Raw genomic sequence first — 16,956 nt, forward strand, 5'->3', positions numbered from 1 at the left:
AAACAAATATGTTGAAAGTTAGGAGTGGTTGGAGACAAAATGAAAAGTGAAAGTGATATTAACCAACAGGTGAAAGTTGAGAGTATTAAACACCAATATCCCATTTATCTACGAGAAATCTGTTCAAATCATATAATCTACAGCTACTAACTGGAAATGGGTGTCATTAACTAAAAATAAAATAGGTAAAGATGGATGTGAATAGTAATGGGTTACCACACACCCTAGTTGCAATAATCAATGATAATAAAAGCGTGCTCATTAAACATTGTGACATCATCTCACACACAAGTAGAATTTGTTAACGAGTAAATAATTAAATGATAACATATATTCATAAAATAGTTTAATATCTACAGAGTATATAAATCTCAACTCTCTTGTGGCTTGTTTGCTTATGTGAAAAGTTCTTGCAGTTTATAACTTTTAAGAAAAAACAAGGCCACTTGACCCATTTCAAACATGGACACAGAACAAGTGTATGATGTCAACCCGGCGCGGTCCCCACACATGACACATGAGACCACACAACCAAGAAACAACAATCACTCATGAAACATTTTGTATAACATTATAAAAGGGGGAAGAGAGTGACAAAATGTTGAAGGCTCGGCTCAGCTCAGTACATTTAACACCTTTATGAAACTTGAATACATACAAAGACACCCCACCCCCAACTCCTCCCCTATTTTAACTCAAAACCCTTTTTAAAAAAGGGCCTTTTTTTCTCCTTTTCTTCAAATTTAGTCCGTTTTTCCTCGGCTTGTTGATCTTCTAACGGTTACACTCGGTTTCAAAGTCGGGTTAGTAGCCCGCCCTCCTAATCTATCCAAGTTAGTTATCCTACAACTATTACAACTACAATCTAAGTTTCTACATACCTTACTTATCTTATTATTATTATTATTATTATCTTCCTCATGGTTTGAAGTTGAAGCATACAAGCGAGCAAGCTTGGAGTACAAGGGTGACGGGAAGGAAGAAGAAGACGAGGTGTCAGAATCTGATGAATTCAAGTTAATGTGATCTTCGATGCTGCGAGTGCTCTCGGTGCTGCAAGAACATGACTCAGCGAAGAAAGATGAGTTGTCACTTGAGGTAGATTCATCCTCGAGGCTGATGCGGCGGGCATGTGGCGGCTGATAGTTGCACGCATCCCACGGTGCGGTTGAGTGAGATTTTGATGTGAATGATGGTGGTGGTATTTTGTGTTTTCTTGAATCATGGTGATGGTGGTGGTGGATTATTGAGCTGCGAATTGACCGTGGGGCCCGTAGTGAACACCTGGTGATATATTAATGCTAAATTAAAGTATGCACAGAATTTAATTATTATTTTAATAACACTGCTTTGGTAATCAGATTTATTACCTAGCATATAGAAGCATGTAAGCTTCTTTTGTCAGCACATGTTTCAGATCCACCTCTATTACCTACATCGCCAATTAAAATCATAAGATTTCCCAAAATAAAATTGAAAATGCTGTCGTGTAAACATGTGACAATAAAGATGAAACGTACCACACTGTCATCAAACTTGAACCATCGATTCTGAAGGTTCTTAACATAACAAACATAATGACCAGAAAACGCAGCATTCATTGTGTCTACATGAACCACCACTCCATATAAACTGTAAATTGGTGACTTATCACTTGAGCCACTGACATAAGGAGCCATGTCAAGAATCTCTGGGAATTTAATTGATTTGTTGATCTTTCCAAATTTACCAGACTGTAAAACAGTGAAACTATGTAAGTACGAAGAATAGTAACCATGTACACTAGATTCAGTAGTAAAAACTAAATATTACCTGAAATCGTTTCAATGCGATGGTAAGCACATTAGGAGCCTCCAGTAAAGCAAATTTCTTTTTTGCTTTCTCATAAGATTTGCACCTAAACTCAAAGTAGATATAATATTAATACAAGTAGTTCATATTTTTGTTTATCATCTACAACTAGCCAAGGTATACAGTTCCCAACAATGGTATCACAGCCGCTTTTGCATGTTTTGAGAACCCTGATTCGATTTATTTGATGAACCGAATCAAAGGTTTGAGTTAAAAAACTGAATCTTTACTGTAAAAATACTTTACATTATTTTATAATCTTTTAGTTCATAAAGTTTGAATGCTGATCATGATTGACTTTGACACTTGTATATATGCAATTAAGCCAATTAGCCAATAGTCCCAGATTTGTGTTTGTTGTGATTGAATTTTATCCTGGCTGTACTCTAGTTTTTGGCTGTTTTAAAAGCCTTGTACTTTTCATAAACAGTGAGTATAAGAACAATGTGATTCATCTTTCAAATCAATATTTGTTTTATTGAGTTTCTTTGATTGCATATTGAGCTTGTCTGATTGTACATAGGGACAGAAATCACACAAATAGGGTAGTTCATGCTATGTATATTATTAGACCATGCGTTTCTTTTTGTTATCTTATTTTTCGTGCTTAAAGATTAACGAACCTGTTGCATTTATATTTGTTTTCACCATCCAAAATCTCGGTACACGTGAACTTATTCAAAGCCTCTTCTAATGTTCTTATACCACCTTCTATCTCAACAGTTAGATCCATCATCCTCTCATGTTGCTCAGATTTGCCTCCACATTTCATGCACATTATCTATGAATCAAAAGTATTAAGATTATACAAAATATGACCCGTTAAATGTAATAACAATATTGTTACCTTTGACCGTAGATAACCACCAAAGGTTAGACCAATGAGAGTTGTTTCTTCTTCTAAAGGGTTCAAGGACTTTTTTCTTGATTCCTTAATGCAAACCGATTGCAAAGCGTCAATAACATACCTAAAATCCATATTAAGTTAATGACTAACTCAGCCAAAAAAACATAAACACTTCTAGGAAACTGAACATAAATTTACAAAAATAACTAAGCTGGGCCAAAAAAGTTTAAACAACCGAACGAACATAAAGGAACAGCATAAGTGCACGTAAACGAATGAACATAAACACTCATGAACAAAAGTTCATGAACATCGATGAACGAACAAGACATGTGTTCATGTTGTTCGCTTAACTAAGTGAACAAAGGCCTTTGTTCATGTTGATGCGTTTATTACTTTATTAGATAAACAAACGTCCGAACGGTTCACTCAATGTTAACCTTAGAAATTCATGAGCATCTTCTTCTTTCCCATGGCCAAGATTGCTTCCAATGTTCTCAATATGTGTAAGTATGTGAATAGGAGACAGCGGAGAGATCCCATCTTTCGCCTTCCTAACAAGGCCTTCAAGTTCACATGTGAAACACCATCCTCTCTTCTCACCTAACATTATGACAAAAGACTCTCTTAATAATAGTTTAGTATTGAGGTCAAATAATGTGCGATTGTAACGCGTGATAACATACATGCTTTAGAATGAAGTCCTTCTAGAAGATAAGCGGTTAGAGGTGGAGTGTATATCAAGCATTGAAGCACAGCATTTGCATAACAACTGCAGAACACGTAGGTCATGAATATATATATAATATCAAAGTATTAAATAAGAGAAGCTTTACCTATTTCCACAGTTTTTGAGGCCACAAGGCTGCAATTCAACATGTTTACAGTTGTATAGCTTAACAAACATTTCATATGGAAAGAGACCCTATCAAAAGCATATCAAAACTATCACGTTAAACTGTTAAGAATCTCATAGACAGCAATTTTGAAACTGGAAAAAGATAGTTAATAAGCAAGACCTTGAAACTGTAGTTGTGAGTTGTGTCACTTCCTCCCTCTAATGACTGTTGATGAGACAACTTAGAGGACTTGAGGTGATCAACAACTTTTGATTTGGATGTTTTTGATACTCGTCTAGTAGCTTCTGTCGACTGGGATGAGGAAGTAGTGATCCTAGGGTTTGCATCATCAATTACCATCACAGGCTTTGTACTATGAGCTACATTTCTACTAGTAACAGTTTTCAAACAAGTATCTGGAGCTTTGGGTGATGATGTAACTGAATCCCTAGCTTTAGACATGTCAGGAGCTGTGCTATTGTTACCAAAAGCATCATTTGACTTCTCACTGACCTTTAAATACTTTGGAGCAGTTGGCAAATCACTGTCAGCACACCTATCTCTGTGATTTACCATGCCCGTTGATGAATCTGTTATATCATTAGACTTTTTACTTCTCAAATCAGATTCACCTATAACTTTGGCTGCATGAAATCCATTGTTGATACTGTTACTAGAAGTAACTTCTGTTTTGTGGTTAGCCGCCAACTGACCATGTTCAGTCTCACCAACGCTGCCTGGTGCCACATCATCAGGTTCATTGATACTAGAGTTTGTTGAAGGCTCAGAAAGTGAAGACTCGTTAGAACCATCATCGGTCCAAAAGGATGAGCTTGAAGTCCCAGATTGTGCTTCTTCATCACTAAGATTAGATGTTTTCTGGATATTATCCAATACATCGGTTGACTTTCTAGCAGGGTTGGCCTGAGTCTTATGTGCTGATTTCACTGTCTCAAGGTTCTCAAAGGCAACACCAGCAGAAAAACTGATAGGCTTTGAAGGCGACTTTGATTTAGCTGATGCTTTCTGGATGTTATCCAATGAATCAGTTGACTTTCTTGCAGAGTTGACCGGAGTCTTATGTGCTGATTTCACTGTCTCAGGGTTCTCAAAGGTAACACCTGCAGAAAAACCGGTAGATGTTGAGAGGGACTTTGATTTAGCTGATGTTTTCCGGATGTTATCCAATGAATCAGTTGACTTTCTTGCAGGGTTGACCGCAGTCTTATGTGCTGATTTCACTGTCTCAAGGTTGTCAAAGGTAACACCTGCAGAAAAACTGGTAGGCGTTGGGGGAGACTTTGATTCAGCTGATGTTGCAGTTTGCTTGGCTTCGGTATCAAAGTTGTCACCGTGATCTTTATGATCTCCTTGCTTATTAGAGCTGCCTCCCACATTGTTAATTTGAGTCACGGGAACATAAGGGCAACACTCATCTTTGTGACCTTGTCTCCAATGAACAATTTGACATTTGCCAGAGCTGACATTCAAATGTTAGTTATTAATAATGCTATAATAGATAGAAAAAGATTGTATTACTAAAGTTAATTAATGTCTTCAGAAAAAATAAATATTTGCAGGGCCGCTTCTAAATTTTGGAAGTTTTGTATCTTCATAGCTTTTTCGTATTTTCTATATTTATAAGGCATTATATTATACGACACCTGGTTTTTGAAAACGGTTCAACCGTCCATACGTTTCTAGTCTTACATTTTTTCAATCGTATATAATATTTTATCTCTGCCTTGATCTATCCATCTAAAAATGGTGTTAGATACTTTTGTATCCTATGCCTATTATACATGTTGATATTTTTGGAAATATAGTGTGCTTATTGTCTAGGGTGTGCGCTTGTTTCGCTCCTTGCGACTTTGACTACTATGTCTTGCCATACCAGTATGACAACACAGACTCTCCACGTGCTGACTAATCATATGAAGCTTAAGATTTATCAGATTTGTTCAAAAATAAAAATCTAGTAAGATATAGCTACACTCCGTGCTTTTGCCAAATATGGGTATCACTTTACTGATCTAATGCAGTAACACACGTGCAGAACGTAACGCACATGCACAACATGACACACGTTTAACGTCACGCACTTGCAGAGCGTGAAACGTGTGCAGAGCAATTCACGCAAATACAAAAGCTAACCTCTAGCAATTAACAATTGATATTTGAGATCATCCTATCACTGCTTAGACCACTAGAATACCGCGTCAATAAAACCTTCACACATCAGCAAGCCAACCAATCCAGTCTAAATAAATTTTAACCACTTGCTAGCTATTAGTTATTATCTCCGTAAAGCAAGTTAATGGAATAAACTTACCCCTAAATGAAAGTTTCTTTCCTACAAGTTCCCTATGTCTCTACAAGAATTCAAACCGCAATTCAAATTACAGGTTTCCTAAAGTAGTGAACTTACCAGTAACGAACAGATTTGCACTTGGAACATCTTGTAGTGGTGGGGCGAAAGCAAACAGCACACTGATACTGCGGTTTTGATGGCGAACCCGATTGAACCGATTCATAATGTGGCGTCAACGGCGAACCCAATTGAACCGAATCATAATGCTGTTTCGATGGCGAACCCGATTGAACCGAATCGTAATGCTGTATCGATGGTGACCGCGACTGAACCGAATCGTAATGCGGCTTCAACGGAGAACCCGACTGTACCGAACCGTAAACCGGAGACGAAACCCTAACTGAAGGCGAATCGTTCCCACCGTAATAATACGCTTCTTCCCTTGCCAACTCAGCCCTAGTCGACTCCTCGGAAGCCGAAACCAAAAGCCGCCTAACCTCCTCACTCCTGGCCACCGACTGCCGCCACTTCCGCCGGAGAAACAACACGATCACCGGCACCACAACCACCACCACCACAACAACCGGAAACCGAAACAGAAACCCTAACCCTAGCGCACTTTGACCACGCATTTACACGAATTGAAAACACATCCAGTAAAACAACGGTAAAACCCTAGTTTAACAGCAACAATCATATGTGATTGGATCAGATGAAGCCGTCGTACGGATCGAAGACGGCAGTTTTGCTGCAGAATTGATGCTTGCGATGTGGATTGCGAATCATATACGAGTGTGGTTTTATGATGAATTGATGATTGTGTAATTTGGGGATTTAGGGTTTCAGAATATGAGAATAGAATAGAATATTAGTACGTTACAGAAGGAAGAAGGAAAGAAACGAATTTTAATTTAGTATCGAGAGACGTGACTTCATTATATTCCCGACCCAACCCAAGCATTAAATGATAAGATATCATCACATTATTATTATTATTATTATTATTATTATTATTATTATTATTCCACTGCTGACTGGATATATATAATTGATTAATGTTGATCTGGTAACAATGTGATATAGTAGCCTAATCCTATCATCACATGTTTTGAGAAAACTCATTGGTTAAATGTCTATATTGTGGTAAAATTTGGTTGAGGTTAGATAGGAACTTGAAATCTTATATAGTATTCGACTTAAATTTTCACTTTCGCTTTCATGTCAGTTAAGCTAAAGCTTATTGAGAGCGTGATATAACATTATATTCAAGTTTTTTATTTCTAAAAAATATGTGAATAAATAACTCAAAACCAAAATTTTAAAGCACTAGCCTTTTGGTTGCAAATTTTCTAGTGTGATTAATTTATATCATGAAGTATTGATTATGTTTGTTTACTATTTAAGTATTAACATAAACTAATTTACATGAATATTTGATGGAAAAGGTTAAAATACAAAAAGAGATAAAAATGAGAATCGTGAAAAGAATTTTGAGGCAAAATAAAATAAACTAAAAAAAAATCAAATAATTATAACTCGTATAAATAAAATGGGAAAAGAAAAACTAAAATGTTTCTCCGTCTTTCTCGTTCAAAAAAAAAGACAAAATGTCATGACAAAATACACAATGACGAAAATAAATAACAAACACAATGATAAATAAAAAAAGACAAAATATATCGCAAAATATTACGCAATGTCCAGCAAAATATAATACAATGTTGATTAATATAACAAAATATCAAAAAAAAAACACAATGTCAATAAAAAATACACAATTAATAACTAAAATAAAATAAAAACCACAATAATAAATAAAAATAGACAATGACCTTTTTTCCTCAATGTTGTGTTTATTTTTTTATAACAATAAAACATTTTTATTATAGCCCAAATCCTTCCCATTCTTTTTATTTTTGTCCTCTGTATAGAATACACTGACTCATATCTAATACTGAGATTTGAATATACTATTGAAGGTTTAAACTTTTTAACACCTTTTATATTATTGAGCAACCATCATGAATCACCATCATCCGTTGTATTACATCTCTTTTACAACCGTCAACTATTACATTACAGTTGTAAGTTATAAAACATGAAGGGGATTAAAATCTTTAAAGATGGAAGCATTGTGGCACAACGTAATAACGTGAGTTGAGGACATGACATACAATCACATGTGTTATGTATAATTAAATGGTGTGTAAATCGATTTTTTGAAAGGTAAATAAAATCTAGTATATGATGAATGGTTAGTATAAATTCCTTAAGTCACTTTATAATTTGACGTGTTGACTAGCTACCATACATTAACCTTCATAATTATATAATTGAACCGTCTGAATTTTGAATATAATTTTTTCCTTTCATGATGAAAACACTTCTTTAAAGTTAAAGAACATATTCAAAAACTTAATAAATAACAAAATTCATGGAACATATAATATATATAAAGATTAAAAAAGGTTTGAGTATTTGAATAAAAAATCGCTAAGTAACAATAGAGTTTTGAAAGATAAATATTGTCTTGGGAACTATAAGGTAAAACTAAATTGACAGTTATATTTACAGTATAAAAAAGTAAAACCAAGTGAATTAAATGAAGAATTATTAAACGAAACTAATGGAAGATGTATACATCTAAGAGATTATTCAAATCGTGCAGGATGCATGCACATGTGATTTATTAACATTAAAAGTATGGAATTCTTGCCCCACAGTAAGGGTATGCTTTACACAAGCCCTTAAAAAATAATATTCCAAAGTTATTTTTCTTGTCAAGAAACTAACGTGTGATATTTTTTCGACTCCTAAGTCTTAAAGTTTCGTTTTTAGTAGAATTAGCTTTGCTATTCAAAAGAGGATTGCAGCGCAGCTTGTTGTCTATTTGTCTGTCACTTTATTGTAATCGTTTTGAGTTTAATGAGAAAACTTGTATGTTTTCATTTGGAAAAAATAAAAGTAAATATATAAACATGATGATCGTTGCCAAAGTCACACAAAGCCTTAGATAAGCAAGAAAGCCGTTGTAAGCAAAGAATCATTGAGTGCATGCAGGTTGTGAGTTACGAGTCCTTGTAAGTGTAAGGTAAAACTGAAATTTTGTTGTTAAAAAAAATGGTATATTTTTTTTAAGTTGCTAGTTAGTTAATCATATCACATCTTATGAACTAGTCATTTTATATAACTATGTATAGATGATTCTAACTCATGGTCTGCCTCCTCAATCATGTATAAGGTCTTCCATGTTACATTGTTACCTAATAACAAGACATCTATCAAAAATAAATTAATATCACTTGTAGTGAGAAGAATCTTCTCTCCATTTCCTACTTAGATTAGCAACTTAGCAAGGACTTTCTCGTGGGCAAACACTTTCTTCACTTGCATTGTCTGCCAAAGAAAAACACACATATTGAAAAGAAAAAAAAAATAGAAGCAATTTCAATCTCAAGATATAGTTTTATAGAGACCACTTGAAATAACGCCTGACTTAATTATTATAATCTCACATACTACATTCTTCTTTTTTTTAAACGGCAATTTCTTTTATCAAACCACGACAAAATCTAGCTAGAAGCTAGAAATACCATATACAAATATTTTATTACAACATACTTTTAGTATTGATTCTAATCTATGACAATCATTCAATAGATAAATTCCTTGATCTATCTTTCACCCATAGGAACGAACTCGTCTTTATGCCTTCATAATTTTAAATACTAAAACAAACATATTATTGAAGACTTTACCAATTTTACTTCTCCAAATGCATCATGTCACCATATATACTGCTTCTTGGTATATCGAACACGTTTAGCTCCTTTAATTGACTCCAACCTTCGCATAATTGAGTCAAGGGAAAGATGAGACCGAGATGTTGCATGACACACACTTGATTCATTTCAAACAATCGTAAATGTTGTAATGTATTCAAACTTCAAAACGACACACTTTGATGTCTCGGGTTATGCAAAACATCATAACGTCACATGATAACACGTCATTGGCTTATATCAACACAATGTCCATACCTTAAACCATCCACAACAACAAACATTCATAAACCGTGCTATAAGTCTCTAAATTATAAAGATTTAGCGTGTATAAAAAAGGCAATATTGTACGCAATAAAATAGGAAAAAGGAGTGAATACAAAGATCTGCAATTTTTATCACCCCAAATCCAAAAAAAAAAGTGAAACCATCACCTTTTCACTCTCTCAATCTCCAATTATTATTATTATTATTTTCCAATTTCATCAATGATCTTAAGCGGTACGTATGCATATTATTTACATGATCTTAATTAATTCATGCATGCACCATTGATTGTTAATCCACGTACAATATGACATATGAACTGCATGCAGGTGTTATTAATTTGTTCAAATGAGATGCGATTCTGAATCAGATAATATATGCCTAATTCCAAACCTAATATGGGCGGTGAATCGAAGAACAACAGCTCTACGAGTAAACCTAATGCTAATGCTGCTGCTGATGCTGATCATTTGAAACATAATACTTCCGCCATTAGCAAAAACAATAGTTCGGATACGAAGAATAATAATCAAGCTGCTAAAAAAAATAATAATTCTGAAGCTAAAAACCACCATCCTGATGATCATTCGAAAGCAAACGCTGATCATGCTTCCTCTCAGGTTTAATATTAGCGTAACGAGAGAACTGTGGTTTTCGTCTTTGCTATCTGTTCAAATTTATTTCGGTTTAAAAGTTTAAAATTTGCTATTTTCGTTCCCAGAGCTTCATTGTCTTTGCAATTTTCTTCCTCCTCACTAACATATTTTGGACTGAAATAGCAGATTTTAACAAACCACAGGACGAAAACTGCAATGAAAATGAAACTCAAGTAACGGAAATTGAAAATCTGAACAAACCACTGGAACAAAAACCGAAAATCTAGCTAAAAAAAGTTAATTAAATGTTCATAGGTTTAAGAAACTGATTATAGGATTGTTTAAGTTGGATAAAGAGATCAATGGCGACTTTTGTTGTTATTGTGATCCAGGGAGAAGGTGGTACATTATCTTCTCATGGGGCGGCTCAGCCATCGTCGGAAACCGAACATTCTCTTGATGACAATAAGGTTTTTCTTTATTCGTTATACATTTCCGGACATTTCATTACTTTATGGTTATATAATATCTTGCTCTTATTCGAAATTGATCCTGTTTCATTAATTTAACATTATATAAGTATTCCATTTGTAGAACCTGTTTAATGCACACACAGTCATACAGGCCATATGATACGACGAAAAAGGTCATAGGGTCGTATGAGGGCCAGATTATGCAGTCGTGTGTTTTTTTGGCAACAAAGGAATGACTGATGACCTTTTCACTTGTATACGACCCATATGACAATATGACATCATACGGGCCGTATGATTTTTTTAACTCATAGTAATGACTGAAGTGACCAATGACAAAAGCCACATGGGCCATATGACCTTGTTCGTCTTATCATACGAGCCATATGACCCTTTTTGCCCCATCATACAGACCATAAGGCATTATGCGGCCCGTATAATACTATTGGCAAGCTGGTGTACCCTTTTGGGATGGTAACTCGATTTCAGGACCCTGTAGTTATGCTTTTGTGTATCCCATTTGATTCCTGTAATTATTGATTTACAGGTGTTCAAGAGTGGATCATTATTTCTTTCATCAAAAGGTGTGTTACTTTCATCACCGTGTGCGTGTGCTAACAAGCGTTACAGTGGTGGTTTTTTCCTTATGTGTTATTGTTGTCGTCTACTATGCTTGCGGATGTAAAATAATGAAAACCCCGTGAGGTTCTAATAGTGGACTTGGGTTATAAACTAATAATGCACTATCTCATTGGGTTTGATTGTTCTTGTTACTACAATTAGTTTTTGTCTAGTTTGACATCAAATAATTGGTAAATTTGATCAAATATATTATTTCCAGTAACCATCTTATTCTTTCCCAGAAAGAAATCATTAAATATCATACTTTAAAAGAAGTCTGTAATTACACTTGCCATGCAGGGATTGGCTGGACGTCCTGGAAGAAAAGGTGGTTCGTGCTGACACAAACATCGTTGGTTTTCTTTCGAAGTGATCCCGTAAGTTGCATATTTTATGTGGATGTCTTGTTGTGAGTGTAGCCACTTATATTTGTTAATGTTCAGAACACTGCTCCTCAAAAGGGATGCGAGGCGAATCTGACCCTTGGTGGCATAGACCTTAACAGTTCAGGCAGGTTGGCTTGCTTTCTTTAAGTTATATATATAATATATGAATTACAACTATTTTTCCTGATTTTTACTTTTGAATTTCAGTGTGGTTGTTAAAGCAGATAAGAAACTATTGACAGTTTCCTTTCCCGATGGTCGTGACGGGAGATGTTTTACTCTTAAGGTGCTATTTATATCGGTTTTGTAAATGCAGCAGTCTAATAATTAGTTATAACTTATAACCAATATTACGAAAACAAAAGAACACGAAGGCGTTAGAATTTGTCATTTAATATGTATCAGTCTAATGATTAGTCTAACTAATTAGACAGTTATTTTCTTAATAAAACTGATTACTGATTTATGTTATTATAGGCTGAAACTACAGAGGATTTAAATGAGTGGAAGACTGCATTGGATGAAGCTTTAGCAAATGCGCCAAGTGCTAGTCCAAAGGCGGGGCCCGCTGGAACGGTGAAAAATGAGAAAGGCAATACAGCTGACGGTTCTTCAGAACAATGTAAGGAACAATTTACAACAGAAAATCAATTTGTTCATACATTCAGTGTTAGAACTTAGAATGGTAGGAGTGTCTTTTCACTTCTTGTATTTGTTTTTGTTTTTGTTTCAATAGCAAAAGATAGATCCCCGGATATACCAAAGGTTCTTGGTCGTCCGATCTTACTTGCATTGGAAGACGAAGATGGAACTCCGTCTTTCTTGGAGAAAGCTCTTAGATATGTTGAAGATTATGGTAATTAAGATGCAAATTACAAACTACAATAGTTATGGATGTATTAACTTTTGACTTAAATGTCACAGGAGTGAAAGTAGAAGGCATCTTGAGGCAGGCTGCAGATGTTGAAGACGTTGAGCGCCGAATGCGAGAATACGAACAGGGTCGGTAGTTGCATCAAAATACAATATCAAAATTTAGTTTTCACACATTTAACAATCTAATAATAACAATAATTTGGAAAATTACACACCCTTATATTTGTCCAATTGGAAGCATGATTTGTTTGAAAGTTACACATGACATATATTTATGATCTTGTCCAGGAAAGGTGGACTTTAATGAAGATGAGGATGCACATGTTATAGGAGATTGCATCAAGGTATGGAATATGTTAATTATAACTAATTACAAGGTATTGTTAATGTTAGGTACATTTAACATGTTTAGTCTCTTTTAAATAATATAAGTACATTTAACATAAATATACTTACTATTAATGCTTAACAGTGCGTTAAAAGTATTCGCGTTTTTCACATTCTACTTATGATTATTTTTGTTTCAGTATGTTCTTCGGGAATTGCCATCATCCCCAGTTCCAGCTTCTTGTTGCAATGCTTTGCTAGACGCATATAGTAAGTTTCCCATGGCATTTTATGAAAGTTTATATTATAATTTACCATGTTAGCTTATAGTTATGACAACTTATAACTAGAAACTGATCGATCCACAAGAGTCAGTGCTATGCGTGCAGCCGTATGTGACACATTTCCTGAACCAAATCGCCGTTTATTACAGAGGTAATTAATTATTAATTTATTACTAATTACTAAGCATGCATTAATATTTTATTTAATTATATCTTACTTGATTAACTAACTTTACTGTTCACAGAATCTTGATAATGATGGAAACAGTTGCTGATAACAAAAATGTGAACCGAATGAGTGTTTCAGCTGTTGCTGCTTGCATGGCACCGTTACTTCTTCGACCCATTTTAGCCTGCGAATGCAATCTCGATAGTCAGTTTAATATGGGAGGTGGTGATGGATCTGATCAACTTATGCAAGCAGCTGCAGCTGCTAATCATGCTCAAGCAATTGTCATCACTCTTCTAGAAGAATATGATAACATATTTGGTGTAAGCTTTTGCTTTCTTCCGTTTGAACAATTAACCACGAGGTTTTCTTGTTCGTGTTTAAGAAAATGAACATGTTCGTTCATTAACAATATAAACAAATGGTTCATGAACCATATTGAGTTGGCCTAAAAAGTTATTAAAACTAGACTAAATGTAGTGGTCTAACAAGGTTAAATGAATATATTAACAAACGTAAACGAACAATCTTAAACAAAGGTAAACTAATGAACATCAGTGAACATAAACAAACAACCGTAAACGAATTTAACTGAATGAACATTCACGAACATAAATGAACGAACGAGACATGTGCTCATCTTTGTTCAATTAACTAAATGAACAAACTTTTGTGATCATGTTTGTTCGTTTATTATATAAACGAACATAAACAAACTGCCCGATGAAACGTTTGGTTTGTTTACAGGTCTACCATTAATATCGATATCACTATATGTGCATTTGGTATTAACAGTTAACCGAATAGTTACTATGTTAACAGGAAGGAGATATGTTAAGTGATATGTACACTGATTCAGAAGATCTTGGAAGTGAAGAGCTTAGTGAGGATGATTATGATAACGGTGAATATTCATCTGAAGGTTCTGAACATGCATCAACATCTAGTCACAGCGGCGGTGAAGGTGATGGTGACGGTGAGGGTTACCAGAAAAAGACCAAGGTTGGATTCTTGTACTTTTCATTCGATCGTAATATTTTGTTTTATTGTTTTTTTTTCCTAATTAAATCTATCGATGCAGGGACCTAGTACCATTAGATCACATACCATTTCGCATAGAGTAACTGACGATCGGGTAGCCAGGTTAAAGTCACGGTCAAGAACTCATGCCCGATCAGTAAGCCAAGTTTCTGACAGTGTTTCAAGCCAGATTAATGACCACTCAACAGGAAAAACAGTTGAGCATGTTGGACATCATGAAAGCGACAGTGTACAACATAGTACAAAAAGAGAGTTGGATGATAATATTCAGAGATCATCAACTGCTGCCGATTCACACACCAACACGAAACACACCACTTCTCAACAAACTGATGTAAGTATGAATTTGTAACCTTTTCAAACTACCAAATTGTAGATTTTGTGTATCTAGTGATTTTTTTTTCTGAGTGCAGGCAAAGAAACAGTTACCAAAAATCGAGGATAACGAGTAAGTGACAAACTTCTTTAACTGGCATAAATTTATATGAATTTTCAGTTTCTGAAATTACTAATCTTTATTGCTTGTATCTATTTAATTGTTTGTTTTTACCATTTCATAAGGTCCGAGGACACTAAAGAAGAATCGAAAGCTAAAACTGAAGCAGAGGAATTGTTGAGCAAAACGAAAGCTTTAGAAGCACACCGCCAACATCTCAAACAGGAAGTACGTTTATTATACTCGTTGTATTTTTCTTATCGTTTATTCTTTTTCTTGTTTCATTAATGATGTTATTTCTAATGAACAATATATTTTTCTGATGATATCTATCATATTGGCACAATGTTTATTTTAAATGTGTGTAGGTTGCGAGGTTAGAAGAAAAGTTGCAGAAGGAGTTGGAATTGAGAAAGAAACTCGAGACTGGAATTATGATATCTCAACAAGCCTTGTTTTCACAATTTCCTACTGATGAAAAGGTTTGATCCCTATATTATATTGTTTATGAGTTTTTAATATGTACAAAATTATAAAACTATAGATGTTCTAGAGATAAAGATATGTGAATAATTTTTCTCAGGCAGAGAGTGATGTCATCAGCATAAGTAAGAAATACAATGATCTTGAACTACAATCTTCAAATGCAGAAAAAGAGTAAGTGTTGTTGTGTCCATCTGTCGTTTTCAGATTGCGCGTCCCATGTTTGCTTAGTAGTACTTTTAAATGTTGTTTGGTGCAGAAACGATGATAATGAAGCTACGGTTACTTCTCAGGAGAGTAAGGTGACACTCTTTAACATTTGTATTTAATTGATTACTGATATTAATATGAGATCTAACTTAATCACCACATTTTAGTGTTTATCCGTAAAGCATCTTTTAAGTGTGACAGGATACACAATCTAACAAACATCAAGTTCACTCGTATTCTACTAAATTACCACCACACAAACAGCTTGATCCAACTCGCAGCTCAAAGGTACGCGCAAATTTCATTTTGCAAGCTTATAAAATAATATTGAATTTTCCTTTAAAGACACAATTGGAGATATTGTTATGTTGAGATTTCATTTTTTGTTTTTTGTTACAGGAGACAAGTTCTAGCAAAGATATGAAAAGGTCTTCTACAAACAAACCTAAAAGGTTGAACTCAAGGAATGAGGTAAATATACATGCATATTTTTCATAAGTAATCTATAGCCTATAGGTGTTAGTTATAATTACAAAAGATGTTATTAAGGTACTAATCCATTTGACAGACAACCGGTTCAACAATGTCGAAAATAACAAACGGACTTAACTTTTTAAAAGAGAAAAGCAACCACCTAGCAGATGAGTTGCAAAGCATGAAGTCACAAAAACACACTCGAAAAGGTTCACAAGATGAATTTGATATGCAATCATCGGGTGGACCGGGAGAAAGTCAACACCAACATTTAGATTCACATGTGGATAGTAGTAATGTACAGGAGAGGGAAAACTGAAAGGTCGTTAATAGGTAAACAACACGATATGGGCCCACAACGTACCTTTTGAAGATGATGAGTGGGCCCGATCATCGTGTGATTTGTTTGCTTATGTGTTATATGATTTGCTATAAATATGTATTATGCTTAATTTTAGTTGTGTAATGTAGGCCTAAAGAGTGGCCTTGGTAATGAATTTATATGGATATGTAAATTATAAATATAAGTTTTTTTGTTTAAGTTGAAACTTGCAACTTTGGAGTTAAATAAGCAAAACCCCAAACACCCTCTTAGATGATCTTAGAGATACATGTTCACTTTATATCTACAAAATATATATGTGCACACACAAAATTAATGACTAGTTCCCATAAGCAATTAA

The 16,956-nt window shown here is 34.6% G+C and overlaps 2 protein-coding genes across 3 annotated transcripts; one reads left to right on the top strand and one right to left on the bottom strand.

Annotated features, from left to right (window-relative positions):
• Window positions 1-443: 443 nt before the first annotated feature.
• LOC143541390 (ubiquitin carboxyl-terminal hydrolase 17-like) lies at window positions 444-6,665 on the bottom strand. Of its 2 annotated transcripts, XM_077034231.1 has the most exons (12): window positions 6,232-6,665; window positions 5,966-6,153; window positions 3,718-5,017; window positions 3,535-3,623; window positions 3,385-3,470; window positions 3,139-3,301; window positions 2,699-2,819; window positions 2,475-2,632; window positions 1,813-1,897; window positions 1,521-1,733; window positions 1,371-1,432; window positions 444-1,284 (listed from the first exon to the last, which is right to left on the bottom strand). In XM_077034231.1, the coding sequence occupies exons 1-12, from the start codon at window positions 6,478-6,480 to the stop codon at window positions 744-746; spliced, it is 3,255 nt and encodes a 1,084-aa protein (XP_076890346.1). In that variant the 5' UTR covers window positions 6,481-6,665; the 3' UTR covers window positions 444-743. The 2 variants fall into 2 exon arrangements, with proteins under 2 accessions (XP_076890346.1, XP_076890345.1); XM_077034230.1 differs by having other exon boundaries at window positions 5,966-6,665.
• A 3,630-nt stretch (window positions 6,666-10,295) lies between these two features.
• LOC143541370 (uncharacterized) lies at window positions 10,296-16,593 on the top strand. Its single transcript, XM_077034209.1, has 24 exons — window positions 10,296-10,517; window positions 10,619-10,726; window positions 10,829-10,963; window positions 11,514-11,550; window positions 11,888-11,964; window positions 12,031-12,101; window positions 12,181-12,259; window positions 12,451-12,595; window positions 12,710-12,829; window positions 12,898-12,975; window positions 13,138-13,193; window positions 13,377-13,446; window positions 13,527-13,611; window positions 13,706-13,952; window positions 14,452-14,631; window positions 14,711-15,004; window positions 15,084-15,118; window positions 15,232-15,334; window positions 15,475-15,588; window positions 15,690-15,763; window positions 15,849-15,891; window positions 16,001-16,087; window positions 16,199-16,270; window positions 16,368-16,593. The coding sequence occupies exons 1-24, from the start codon at window positions 10,296-10,298 to the stop codon at window positions 16,590-16,592; spliced, it is 2,757 nt and encodes a 918-aa protein (XP_076890324.1). The 3' UTR covers window position 16,593.
• The last annotated feature ends 363 nt before the right edge of the window (window positions 16,594-16,956 follow it).

The sequence above is a fragment of the Bidens hawaiensis genome, unplaced genomic scaffold (genome assembly GCF_021521415.1).
Source record: "Bidens hawaiensis isolate Kalapana, Puna unplaced genomic scaffold, B.hawaiensis_p1.1 tig00012557_1, whole genome shotgun sequence".
Lineage (NCBI taxonomy): Eukaryota > Viridiplantae > Streptophyta > Magnoliopsida > Asterales > Asteraceae > Bidens > Bidens hawaiensis.

What these genes read in the sequence shown, in the direction of transcription:
- LOC143541390 (XM_077034230.1), bottom strand. Translation starts at nt 6,480, where the DNA reads ATGCGTGGTCAAAGTGCGCTAGGGTTAGGGTTTCTGTTTCGGTTTCCG. An exon ending in AGGACTTCATTCTAAAGCAT is followed by an intron (nt 3,302 to 3,384) that starts GTATGTTATCAC and finishes TCATAATGTTAG; the next exon opens with GTGAGAAGAGAGGATGGTGT. An exon ending in AACAAATATAAATGCAACAG is followed by an intron (nt 1,898 to 2,474) that starts GTTCGTTAATCT and finishes CTTTGAGTTTAG; the next exon opens with GTGCAAATCTTATGAGAAAG.
- LOC143541370 (XM_077034209.1), top strand. Translation starts at nt 10,296, where the DNA reads ATGGGCGGTGAATCGAAGAACAACAGCTCTACGAGTAAACCTAATGCT. An exon ending in ATTCTCTTGATGACAATAAG is followed by an intron (nt 10,964 to 11,513) that starts GTTTTTCTTTAT and finishes ATTGATTTACAG; the next exon opens with GTGTTCAAGAGTGGATCATT. An exon ending in TTTTCTTTCGAAGTGATCCC is followed by an intron (nt 11,965 to 12,030) that starts GTAAGTTGCATA and finishes GTTAATGTTCAG; the next exon opens with AACACTGCTCCTCAAAAGGG.